The sequence below is a fragment of the Syngnathus leptorhynchus genome, chromosome 1 (assembly GCF_054491065.1).
Source record: "Syngnathus leptorhynchus isolate UIUO chromosome 1, UIUO_Slep, whole genome shotgun sequence".
Lineage (NCBI taxonomy): Eukaryota > Metazoa > Chordata > Actinopteri > Syngnathiformes > Syngnathidae > Syngnathus > Syngnathus leptorhynchus.
Genome location: NC_141195.1, coordinates 18,201,970 through 18,216,033, shown reverse-complemented (window position 1 = coordinate 18,216,033; position 14,064 = coordinate 18,201,970). Strand labels below are relative to the sequence as shown.

At 37.9% G+C, this 14,064-nt stretch overlaps 1 protein-coding gene across 2 annotated transcripts in view; it reads right to left on the bottom strand.

The window, feature by feature from the left end:
- dock3 (dedicator of cytokinesis 3) overlaps positions 1–14,064 on the bottom strand; it is a 42,920-nt gene that overhangs the window by 27,662 nt on the left and 1,194 nt on the right. For both annotated transcript variants that reach the window (XM_085919558.1, XM_085919567.1), the window contains exons 2-5: positions 7,097–7,180; positions 6,522–6,562; positions 4,680–4,735; positions 2,454–2,550 (exon numbers count right to left, since the gene is read on the bottom strand). In XM_085919558.1, the coding sequence (XP_085775684.1) occupies positions 2,454–2,550; positions 4,680–4,735; positions 6,522–6,562; positions 7,097–7,180 (278 nt within the window). The remainder of the gene's footprint in view (positions 1–2,453; positions 2,551–4,679; positions 4,736–6,521; positions 6,563–7,096; positions 7,181–14,064) is intronic.

Sequence of the window (14,064 nt, the reverse complement as noted above, 5' to 3'; positions counted from 1 at the left end):
ATTCAGCATAAAACTTCACATGTGAGGCACAATTGATAGCAACAAATTTACCCAACTTCTTTTTCCTGCTTGCTTGGCCACTTGTTGCTAAGCAGAATTCAAAAGCCAAAGAAAAATAAAAAAATAATATCTACTGGGAAAATATGAGGCAAAGGGCTCCCCTGCTCCCACAAGAACTTCAGAACTAAATTAAAAAGAGAAAATTCATGATTTGTAACATTATTTATTTATACTCTATCATAAAATTCCAATACATATCACAAGTCGAAGAATGTAGATGCTTTTTTTCACTACAGAACCATTTGCTGCATCTGGTAAGTAAATACTCCACTTGCCCCTAATGAATAATTGCCAATACAATGAATCAAAATGATTTGGCAGGCTTGTGTCGACTTTGCCCTCCTTTTTTTGTTTCAAAGAGCCTCCATGGTTTATGAGGGGGCCATCTAATATTTTTTACACTGTTCATTGTACACAGTTCGATTTCTCCATCATCATCCGATGAATGATCTGATTTCCGTACTTTCCCCCTCCATGTCAGTAGCATACCTAATCCTCGTGTGAGTAAGAAGTGCAAATGGTCTCAGAAGCCTGAAGGTAGAAAAGCACCACATTATCAAGATCTTGCCATGTGTTCCCATTAAGATTCCAGCCTGGAGGTTGAAACACAAATATTTCTGTGCTCCTTGCGCTAATTTCTTGCAGACCAAGGACAACACAAAATATAAAGACAGTCGCTGTTGTCCCTAATGATATGAAACAGCCGCAGTACTTCTTTGGTTTGTTTACATAAATGCAAAGATTAAGTGGAGCCACAATAACCCTGCAGGGTTCTACGATAACAATGTCCCGGACTACGTGACTGTGTCAGGCACACCCGAAGATTGCGGACACTGGTCCAACACGGCCAGTCAATAAATACCATGAAATCAACACATTCTTGTTTTCTTTATGTATATATTATTCAATATTTTATACCCTTCAATTGATCAATCATCAGTGACTTTTGGAATAAGTTGAACAAGATATAAAGGCGAGAAAGCCAAGAAAATGTCCAATGCTATACAAATATTAAGTTATATTTTACACTGCAAAAAAAACATATTTTCTTCTAGACACAAATGATCCACTCCTTGTTCTTCAAGGATCGAGGATTTCGTTCGAGCTTGATGAGCCTTTGCAGGCATTTATTCTGCAGGTCTAATTATGTCCATTCTCCAAAGTTATCTTTAGCCCATTGCTGAAGCTAATGTAGCGAATTCAAACTGGCAACAGTGGGATAAAGTCTATCAACATTCAGTCCTATTATTATCTCGGCAAGTTATCACCTCACAGGAGGTGAGCGCCCAAACAAGCGCCTTTAAACCACTGCTTCACATTAGTCGAGCATCACAGGAAGTTAGGTCACTGCAGTGATGCCTTAGGTTGGACCCCTGAGTTGCTCAGTGTATGAGAAGCCCTCGGCGAAATTTAGGTAAAAATAAAAAAAGAAATAAATACATGCATTAAAAATAAATAAATACATGAAAAAGAAATAAATAACAAGAATCAACGCCAGCCCAGCAACATATCCACTCAACCCACTTTGCCTACCCTGGAGCTGGATTAAGAATGCTTTTGGCTTTCCAGTAATCACTTTTGCCCGGCAAGTGAAGATGATACAGAAAGAGAGGCAGGTCAAAATCAATCAAGGGCTGAAAGACAGAGTATGAAATTGGGTGTGACAGGTCTGTGGGCCATTATCTGTGTCCAGCACCCATTTCTGCTCCCACATAGATAGCCTAAGAAAAAAGTAGGGCAACAGTCATGACTGATCTAAATGAGGTGTACTGTACTTTCAGGCTATATCTTTTTTTTTTCCAGGAGTTTGGTTAATGTGTGTTGAATTTGGTGCGTGGGGAAAACCATGATGGGAAAGCGTTAAATCATTCGGGAGGATGCGAATGAAACATCCGTTCTGCTTTCAAGTCACCTCAGAAAAGCTCAGCAATGTTAGAGTCGCTCTGGTGATTATCGCTAAGACCTGCGACACGCGTAAAGACTTTTCAGAATTTAAAAGATTATCTGTGATAGATCCTACACATAGAGATAATAAATCAAGCATCTGACAGTTTTGGTCTTGTTATGTGTGGTCTGCTCCGATTATTTTAAGGGAGAGCACCACACACCTTGAGATTATTTTGCACCACCCATGTTGAAAAAAGGTCCTCTGAGGCAGACATTGGGTTTTATTTTGTTTTATTTACCGACTCTTCTCTGATTGGCTACATCCCACTCCACGGAGTCGAACAAATTGAGAGAAGAGGCTTCTCGGTCCTAACCGCTGAACATGTTTAATATTTCAGATTGTCGGCCTGACCAGTTTTGAGTTGTATTTTTGGGACCCACTTCAAACAGAAGGATATTTGTTGTCCTATTTGTGAAAATGTGTGCTGGAATAGAGAGCTACTCACCACATAAAGCTGCTTCCATAAGACACCCCACTCCTGCAGTGTCGAGGTGGTCTCGGTGATGATGGGGTCCTCAAGGGGCACCACCGTCTCGCACAGCCTGGCACAAAGACTTGCATAAACACGAGGGTGCAGTGCACATCACCGGAAAACACATTTATGAATGAGTGTGATTTAAGACTAAATACAGAAGCATTGGGATTGTTCCCCTCTCACAAAATCTTCCATCTTGTTTTCTATTTCACTTGTGCTGTTTGTGGTTATAAGGAGTAGTGGTGGGAATCTTTTTTTTTTTTTTCTTGTGCTTGACTTGCTGACTACTTGCCTGTCTATAAAGTGCTGCGCCACCTTTGCAATGTAACGAATACTGTTCTGTTAAGATTGCATAAAATATTACCTAACATATATGTTGTTGTAATCCTGGAGTAACTCGGAATTTCGACTACAACAAGAAAGCAAGGCTTGAGATTTGAACTTGAAACTTTTTGCAGTGCTCCACTGTAACAACAGCAACAGCAAAATGTATGGAGCTTGCCTGTGTATCAACTACTGTCATGACAAGGAGGAATTAAGCCACTCGCTCCATGAATCTAAGTTGTTGTCAATGCAGGGAACGCTTTGGGAAAATGCAATAGATGCATCACATCATTAACTCCACAAGAGAGCAAAAGAGAGTCCCCAGATTGCAGCTCCTGGAGCGAGGAAGTAGAATCATGTTGATTTCAAAGTTCGTACTTTTTAATTGTTTGAGTGCGAACATGAGGAAACTCAGCTGGTGGGTGAAGTCCTGGTAAATTCCACGATTTTTTGCAGCTAAAGCGCTCCACTGCCCATTATTCTCGTGTCACACTGCTTTTCATATTATGTGAAAGAATCTGTACAGTATAGTTCAGCGGTACACTAAGTCCTCCATCACAGGATTATGTTTTAGACCACCCATGCAATCAGTGAAATTCCTGATATAGAAACACCATATTGAAATACTCTCTCTTTTGTCAAGCACACACACGGCATTTTTAAGGTCTTCACACAGTACACATTTTATAAATAATCCAAATACATTTAAACTAAGAATGATCAATACCACTTTTTTTTACAACAGATACTAGTGCGAATACTGAAATGTTGAGTAGTCACCGATACCAAGCGCCAATACCACTACAATTTCCTTAGAATTCCATGAACTCAATAGAGATTTTCTTGTCTTCAATTTACGATTTCAAGTTCATGATTGTAAAGGGAAGAGGGTGACTGAAATTAGTATCGGCTACCGTCGCGAGTACAGATACCTTGAAATAAGGCTTAGTTTAAAAACATGCTTTGTCAACACCAACTGATAAAACAAAATTATTGGACAAACATTGTAACAATGTACCAGTCTCAAAACATATCTAATTTTTTCCAAAGAATAAAAACTTATCCTCTCACAAGATACACCAATCCCAAGGACGTGTATTACAAAATAAACTTAAAGCTGTTGGTTTCTGTGTCCCAATAATGCAGTTTGGGAGAGTATTGCGACATTCAATAATAGGTTCAAACAAATAAAGTTAATGTAAGACAAATTCTTGTTTTATAAACTTGTTTTAGTTGGAATGATATTGTTGGGAAATAATTGAAGCTACACGGTCTTATTTTATATGTTTATCTATTTGACATTCATGGTCTGATTTAAAAAAAAAAAAAGAAGTCCAAACTTACACACCAATTATTCTTTTTAACTATGTACTATTGGAAGGACTACTTTTTACTATCACTTGAGTCATAATTATTCCAAAGTAACAATACGAAAGAATCATCATCATCATATTTTGGCATTTTCACATTTTAAATTGAAATAATTCAATTACTATATATAAAGTTTTAAATTTTATACTCGGTGACATGTTAACTTCCTATTCAATTCATTTTGTAGCCATACATACAGCATGTAACTTGAAAATGGAGGGGGGAGCAAAATCTTCCCTGGGGCAACACATTGGGTCGGGCCGGTTCTCATCATAACTTGCATGCCAGCAGCTGTGTCCTCGTTGTTTTGCTCTTGTTGTTGTTTTGAGTTCTTGTCCAATTGTTGGTGTAATAACATATTTGGGGCAGATCACCAAACTCAAGCTAAATTTATGAAACTGAGCAAAACTTCAACTAATTCTCAACTAGGTACCGCATGTGTGTAGAATTTTGCTGCTCGTGTTAAATAATATATACTAAATAATAATATATACAGCTTACCCTCTGTTGGTCACTGTAGATTTCTTCAAGTGAACGTAGCTGACTGGGAAAATACCCTGAGGACAGACACAGGTACAGAGATGTTACACACTGACAGGATTGAGTTAATGACCTCTCCCATATGCTTTAAACACATTAAAATTTACATGCAATATATTATACGGTATTATATAATGTTCCAAGCATTAAATGTATAGGGAATGTATAGTGACAATCAGGATCGGACTAAAAAAAAAGCTAGAAGTTAAATAACTTTTTTTTGGTCCCTTAATGTTTGCACCGATAAAGACATGACTACATGGAGAACATTTGACCTTTGGTATATGTTTGACTTTACAAGAGGGGAAAAAAAATCTGCTGCTTTTTATTGTCGTTTTTTGGGGGGGTGGGGGTTGAGAATGTTTAAATGTCATAATTTCGGACTTTGTTATGCTGCGTTTAAAAAAAATGAAGAATTAAACAATCAGTCAAAATAGCCAGATTTTTTTTGTTGATGTTGATGTTGATAGAGCTAGTATCAGCCAGTTAAATTGTACGGACGATTAATCAGTCTCGCCCTGATAATTGTGAATACAATAAAGAGTATACTATCATCACATCAAAACTTAAACACACTTTCCACACAGAAAAAAGTGATATGTTTAACTAAAAAAATCTAGTGAGGATTTTTTTAATGTATTAAAACCATATAGCTACTCTTCAAATTGCTTTTAAATAAACGTAAACTCTTATATATTACACAACAGTTTCAAAGAGAGTGGTATTATTGTTAAATCTCAGTTCCTATGATTGGTATAGTAAATTGAGACCATTTATAATAGAGAAAGGAAGAATTGCTGTTAAATATAAAACATGTCAACATTTATTTAATCGGTAAAAGTACAAATAATAGCATGCAGCAGAGTTCCATGTCAATCAGGGGATCCCTCTCGCTCTTATGTCATGTGAGTTTATTAGGTCACAACAAACTGTTAATCAACCATTTAGAAACCTTTCATAAGGCTCCCTGTCAATTTCAAGTGGTAATAAAGCAGAAGATGAACATGCAGAAGCATAGCACAGAGAGCTTGGGTGCCAAATGTCACTTGTGTAGCTCGTCTTTCCAATCTGCCAGATGTGAACAATTAGCCACCGCCAGTGAAATTAAGTCTGTGAGCACTCAGAGAGTATATGGGGGCGAACCAGTGTGGGCAGCGGAGCGCGAAACAAAATGGTGGGTTGTTGGGAAGAACTGTAAATAGCTGATGGGACTGGCTGGATAAGGGACAACATGCAGTCACGAACACCTACAGCACATTCACAGGAAATGGACAGCTCTTGTGCTGGCTTTCAAAAAAAATAAAAATGTTGCATCCCATAATACTTTAGACCATGTTAAAAGCAGTGTGGATATGTCTGAAAAGCACCCAACTCTCTCTTCCAATATAAGTGTCAACTTGTTATTCTTGTTTCCATTCTATTGTGCTGTATTGTATCTGTCAAAAACACTATCGTATGGTTTGGGCATTTTCTGCAGTGCATTACAGTGATTTCAGTCCACTGTGATAATATTTTATTGGTCTACTACTTCTTTCTATTTCTCAGTTTTAATAATGATGTTCCATAAAAAGAAGCTTCTATGGGGAAATAAAATATGATGTCGGAATTGAGTTCTCTGTATAAAAGAAACGTCTTTCGGATTTGGCTCTGATCAAAGCTAAGCCATTGCACAAGTCACTGCAGAAAATGATGAATTAAGCAAAATTTGGGCTTCATAATTTCGGTTTCAATGTCTATGAAATGGCTTATGTATAAAGACAGTTTTGTTAGAAGACTAAGTGTACCATCAAAACACTACATTACCTTGATTGAAGGCTTCTTGCTCGAAAAGCCTCTGTACCAACCTAAAGGACATCAAAAGCAACAATTGTATCTTTGACGTTAAATCACAGCAAATGTTTATCCAATTACTCGATTAATTGATGGAATAATCGATTCTCAAGATATAGGATAGCAATACCCCTAAAAACACTCCAGCCATCATCATCATTTAATGTGATATTGATTAAGTTTAGCTGTTCAAATATGACTTGGTGAGAAGAAAAGCAGGGATAGAGGCTGTGAAGATGACAACAGCAACAATACAGCTGCAGGAATTCCTGGCGACTACTGCTTGTGTCCTTTATGTAAAGAATCTACCATACCCGCACTTGTCTAGACTATAAGGTGACAAACGGTACACAAAGTCTCCCAGAAGCACGTGAGCAAATGTTTTATAATGTGAAGAATCCAAAGTTTTTGGATTCTGTTAATGTGTTGATTTTTTCTGTGTGTTGATTTTTTTTCAGCATCTTAGGATACTCACTATGATTAAATTCATTACTATTTACAGTATAATCAAAAATAATAGTTTAGCTATTGTTTAGGAAAGACCATACCTTCACTCTTCTCCAGAATCTGGACTGTCTCCCCAATCTCCAGGACAAGGGCCTGACATATTGGTGACCGGAAGTTGCAGATAACTGTACACAAATGAAGAAAACAAAACAATGAGCCCGCAATGCTGCGTTCAGGTCAGGTGACAGAGCTCAGTGACGAGGGTGCTTGAGCTGATCGGAGAAGGGGGGATTGAAAAAGACACAATGAAGCATAAGAGGAGCATCGAGTCCCACCTGACCTGTCCTCCACTCAGTGGCGGTGATTGATTTGCCTAAGCAATGAAGTCCTTTCAAAGTTATTGATTGTGAATTGTGACATTTTGTTTTTTTGACTCAGGTTTCGTAGTGGATAGGGGAAACTTCTGCTGGACGCTCAAGCGCGTCCGTCACCGAGCACCGTTTTGGCCACACCCAAAAAATAAATACAATTTAGCAAAATTAAAATAGGGTTTTATGTTTCACCACAACTGAGTACAACAGAGTTTGTCGTCTTTTCAGCATTTATCTTTAAACATGTTTAGTGTATTTAGAAATAAATCTTTGATTTCACTTTACAGGGTTTAAATAAATAAATACTTTTAAGAGTTTAGGCAAGTATTACACCCCCCCCCCACACTCCACACACACACCTCACCTCCAATGTGGGTTGTCATTTTAATAACTAATTAATCTTTAAGCAGCCTGTAATGTGAGCAATATTTAGCTAATTCGAGCTGGCGGATTGGAGCCCACACAGGGAGGGTTGCCAAACAGCTTTATTCACTTTTTTTTCTGAGGGCTCTGATGCAGAAGGCCAAAGTTCCTGAAAGACACCGGAAGTAGCAGTGAGCCATTTGTTACAACGGCTTTCGCTTCCTACAGATATTTCATTTGTTGAGTTGATATTTATTCCCATAAAAGAAACTCCCAGTTAATAATACTGAAAGTCGCACCCATAATTCACGCAAAGGCTCATGGGACTGAAGAAAAAGGTGAATGGGCCGATTATGTCTGAGCCGATTATCTGAAGCGATATTTTGCTGATCATCGGAATCAGCCTTTTTTATTAATCCAACGGCCGATAAGTGATCAATTTAAAACTGGGTCAGGGATTACATTAATAGTTTCCCCTATGCCTATTGTGCTTTTTTTATATGAAGTATATAATTAATGCTGCATATTAGTTTTGAATGAGAGAATCCTTGCTATCACAAGTTGTTAAAATATAGAAATATATATTTACATTTGACTTTCACATAGTTTCACTTTCAATTAACTTTCTAAGCGATGCCAGACTTAGTTTTCAAACTTTAATCAAGAGAAAATTTGTTGTAGTTTGGCTCACCAAGACAGATCCTGATTCTTTTTACATGATAGGATATTATATTTCTTTTTTATGAAGATGTCATTTGTTTTGTTTTTGTTCTTTTTAAAAAAAAGAAGAAAACAATGTAAATTTGAAAAACTTTTGTTGAATAAACATATGCCCTTTTGGCATTTAAATGAATTCAAATTTTAAAAATGGTGCCAAAATGTTCCTTTTTACTGCAAACGAATATTGGCTTAAAACATCGGCCTACTCAACCACTAATAATCGGTACAGGTATCGATCGGCCTTGAAAAAAAAATCGGTCTATCCCTAATAGCAAGTAGGCATTTGCATACATCTTCCGTGTCACCTGATTGTAATGTGCAACATGATACAGTATTTGACTCAACCCAAATTAAGGGCATGTTTTTTCTTCAGGGATCAACTGCCACATTAAAGAAGCAAAAGGAAGCACGCTACATACAGAAGACAGTCTTCGGTGAAAACAAACTTGTTTAATAATGACAGCACTCCGTTGACAATGTTAAAAACCCACAAATGGTGGCCCTTGAAGGTCCGCTTGCTGTGAATCATTATGCTAATGAACTAGCCATGGGACCCAGTGAGGGGGAGGAAAATAAGGGGGGGCTCTGGCTCGGATCTGCTGCTTGTTTCGGAGTAACGGGTGCTCAGTTCCTCTGTGAGGGTTACTATGGCAACAGACCAGCGACAAACTGCAGCACTCTTTTCACCGTAACTGCTTGGAGGATGTGGGCACTGTATTTTAAAATGGCAAGCAAACAGCTGCTGCGCACCACTATGGACCATACCAGTACTTCATGTCATGTTTAAAAAGGTAGGCCTATGAAAAAAATAAAACCTTAAAAATGCCTAAATTACAGGTTTGTTTGATTTATAAAAGATGAAAATCAATGAGGGCGGAGTTGTCATGTTGGAGAGGGATGAAAAATTCATGTTTTCGGAGTCCTACCTCAGAAAACTCACACTCTGTGCAAACACGCTTTCACTGTGTCTAAGGCTGCAGTGCATTAGCATATCCTCTAAACATGACCACTAAAGGTCCCATGCAAAACATGCTGAATAAAGGATGCTGGGAGTGCAGAATGTTAGCAAATCCACATAGCTTTTAATACATGACACAATGTTGTGTTGAGTTGACTTGCATGGTCATGTGTATGTGAATAGCATTGAAAGATTTAGTTCAGACTATCCTGTTGCGTTCAACCAGGATTTCATCACTAAACCAGAAATTTGGTCCAATAATAGGAATTCTATTGCATTATATTTAAATGTTGATGATCAAATACAGTAATTAGTCATTCTTTATTTATTTCAGGGGTTACGTTCCAGTGTTATATCGATCGACCTGTTCACACTAGACAAATCAACTTTTTTCCAAATTTACAATCAATAATCATAGGCAAACATTATGAGATTTATTTTGCTTGAAAAAGCAAGATTGAAAAGGATATGACATTCTATCACCCTCAGCACAAAACACGTTGCGTTCGAATTACTTTCTGGTATAGGTATTAGGTATTAACGTATTAAATTATTTACAATTATATGCTGTATATGCCCACACGAGTCTTGATATTCCATTTGTGGAATGCGAGATATGCAGCAAAATTTACCCGTTTTTATCCACCTCAAGGCGGGTACCATTTTGCCGCTTGCTGTCAACGGAAAATGACATCACAGCTCCCAGGTCTTAGGTCACAACCAATCACAGCTCAGCTTCAGAAAACTAGCCGCCAGTCTACCAAAATAGGGCCCAATCGATATTTTTCTCTGTGGTTTGTCAGATGTAGAAGACATTCATTTTCATTTTACAGGGATGTGTATCCAAGTAAATGTAGTATTCTTGACTTAATATGTAGAGGGATGTAGAGTTATGAATTGGTCCTATGGAAATTAAATTGGTTTGACTGTCTCGATTGCTAAGAGACGAAAAAGTGTCATTTGAACACTTTGACACTGCGTTGATATATCGATTCAAAGTCTGATTATGTCGCTATTTCCTTTTTTAGCAGCAAGAAAATGGTGCATAATAAAATAGAGCCCTCTCAGTCGGTGATGACATTCAGCTAATCAGAGACTAAATCAGGTATGCAATTCCTGTCAGGCAAATAAATAAGAAAGATTTTTATAAAAAATTCAAGTGAATGTTATTCAGGCAAACAGAATTTCGCAGGGAGACGATCAGTGTCAAGTCTCCGAGGTCCCAAAATGTGTCTGATAACAGGACGGTATGATAAAGAATGAGACACGCATGCCCGGCCACCCCTCACTGAGGTGTTGTGTCACATTGGCCACCCCAAGAAAAAAATTCTGGCTACGTCCCTGCTAAATGTTTCAATTTTAGCCATCAAATGTCGAGCAAGAGGAATTAAAGTCTTACGAAAATGGACGACGTGTGATTTTGAAACTTGCTTGGACGCAAGAAAGAGGCTTAATTCAATAGAATCACAGTTGTGTGTGTGTGTGTTTTGTTTGCTTTTGGGTATACAAATCCATTAGTGACGAAAAACACCCCAGTGTTGTAATGGGCCTTTTATGAGATGATTGCAGGTAATTGAGAAGAATATTGCACCAGGTGCGTCATAGTTTTAAGCAAGCGTGCAACTGAGACGCATTAGCAAACAACAACATGAATGCAAGTTTGAAATCTCTTCGTGTCACATTTAGTATGCATTTGAACTTACGGGACCTTAATGGGTCCATGTTGGCCTTTCTCTGAGAACACTTTTCAGTTTTGTGTTCCACAGTACTGCCTCAAGAAACCATGTGCTGTATTGATACACTAAATATTGTTTTACTTCTAAATACTCTTGAATATTTACCCATAGCCTGTAAATGAACAGATAAATCAGTCAATTCACAATAACAACAAATAACTAATTTCCCATTGATCTTCATCCTCTCATGGAAATTCATGTTAATGCTTGAGTAAGAAAAATAAACTGTCATTTGACAGTATGAAACGCTATTTTCTGTCAAGCAGTGAAGCTAGGCATCACATTTCCATCTTGACTGCTTGACAGTAAATACATACAAATACCCTTTCTTCATAAATCGCCTTGCATTAATATTAACCACAGGGATCGTGGGGGCTCTATTTTGGCCAGACAGTCTAAACCTAAAGATGGAAAAACCAGACATGAATAATCAATCCTTATCAATACTTCGAAAGGGGCCATTTTAACCAAACACTTATTTACAGTTTGACAGGCACATTACAGTTGGGCTTGTCATATTGTCTGCCCAGAAACAAAAGAAGGTACACAAGAAATATAAAAGAGACATTAAACTACTTTGGCGGCCGTGGTTCAGAAGACAGAGCGGGTCATCCAGCCACTGAAGTGTGTGCTGTTCGAATCCCGGCATGTCCGAGTGGTAAATGTGCAGCTACTTGGATATCGAAATGGCGTCTCGGCTGCCATTCATTGACGATTATTTTACGCTTAAACTCTTTACAGTGTATGTACGTCACTTCATCCATGAATCGAGCAAGTTTACCATTTGTTTTGTATTGCATATATCAGAGGAGAGAGCCATGAAAATGCTTTCCAGCTCTTACTCGTGAAAATATAACACGTGCGGCTGAACGACCTTGTTTGAGGGACCGATGAGGCACATTCCTACCTGAATGTACAAAAGCCCTCGAGGGAGGAATACAGAGAAAGGTGAGATATCATCAAAAAGTTACACGTACAACATTGAAAACTTTTTGAGCTTAGAAATGGAATGTTGTGGTTTGAGAACATTTGATTTGAAAAGACATTACCTACAACGTCTTCACCCAAAGTGTATTATTGAAACCAGTTGATTTCTTTCTTGGTTCCTTTCATTCCACTGTCCTCGTCTGATCCGTTTGTATTCAAACAATGCCAGAAATGTGAAAGTCTGTTTCGCTTAAGAATTACTTTTACATACAGTTCAAATTTTTAGATTGGACAAACCAGGGGTAGGCAATTCCGGTTCTAGGGAGCCGCTCTCCTGCCTGTTTTCAAACTTTCCCTCGCTCACATACGTACCTGATTCAAATGATCAGGGTCATTAGCAAGCTTCTACAGAGCTGATCATTTTAATCAGTTGTGTTGAGTCGGGATACTTTTAAAACAGGTAGGCTCCCAAAGAGTTACCTACCCCTGCAAGTGCACGAAACGAATTATTTACATCAGTCAAAGCGCAAAATTTTACATATGGCGAGATGAAGCTTCTTAACACACTTGAAGCATTTCAAGCAAATGTGTTGAGGAGTGATTCATTTCTCATGGCATCAAATGCTCGTGCACCTACGGGTCAAGGCAAAAAAAAGTAAAAATCACAATGCTTCGGTCTGAACAAAAGAAACAAGTCAGTCTCGGCTGTGTCACCCAAAAATTTGCTATCTGCGCATACGTAGGTATTTAGTAATCGACAGCAATATTTAACCCACACATTTGGATGTTTTGTATTTTAGAAATGCAAAACAAAGCGCAAGACCCAGTTGTTAAATTTCAGGGGTGACAGCTTGCCAGTTTTAGCAGTAAGTGTCTAGTGCAAATATGGAATAAAATTGACATCGTTTGTGAACCACCCTGAATAAATACAAGTTTCTAACATCACAACGAGCCAATCCTCGAACCCACTGTACCAAATGCACTCTTAACAAATAGATAATAAATAAAATAGAATAAAGTATTCTTTTCTAACTTGCCAACTAAGGTTAAAATCGCTACGAACGCCGACAACACCTGCAAAGTGGCGCGGGGTTTCCAGTGTTATGCGGCAACATGGAATGAACCAATGACATATTCCACAAAAACCAAGGCCTCGTTTGTCATCGGTCATGTGATGTTTTGAGTTTCCCCTCGATTGAATCACCAGCAGCTGCCATTGGATTACATCAGATCCTAGAAATGTCCATTACGAATTGTGATGACCTAGCACCATTAGTCGACTTGATTACTTAATGTGCAATGACATAACCGGACACGTGAACCACATGCGCAGAGCCACAAAGTGTATGCAGCCATTTGATTCACGGCCTTGTTTCAGTGAAAAAAGTTCAACGTAAAAAGTCTGTGGGGACGCAATTCAAGGCTGTTATGTTAAGTTTAGGTTTGAAACATTTTGAAAAATAATCAAATTGCTATTTTTCCCTCAATATTGCATTTTAGATTTAATATGCAAATGGATTTTAAAGGTCCCCTTTCCATGCATTTTTTTTAAAAACTCAAGCAATATGTTAATTTGTTTTACAATAATAAAAAACTGATTTATTATTCATAAGTGTTTTGATCTTTGCAGGTTAGGGTTCCACTAAAATAAAAGGAAATGAAGCACGGAAAAATATGAAAGACGATTTATTTATGTACTTCAACTGTAGTTAAAAATGAGCTCAAACAAAGTGAGCAAGCATTGGTGGGTGTGGGTGGAGATATATCCATCCATCCATCCATCCATCCATCCATCCATCCATCCATCCATCCATCCATCCATCCATCTATCTATCTATCTATCTATCTATCTATCTATCTATCTATCTATCTATCTATCTATCTATCTATCTATCTATCTATCTATCTATCTATCTATCTATCTATCTATCTATCTATCTATCTATCTATCTATCTATCTAACTATCTATCAATCTGTCTCTCGCTATATAAGC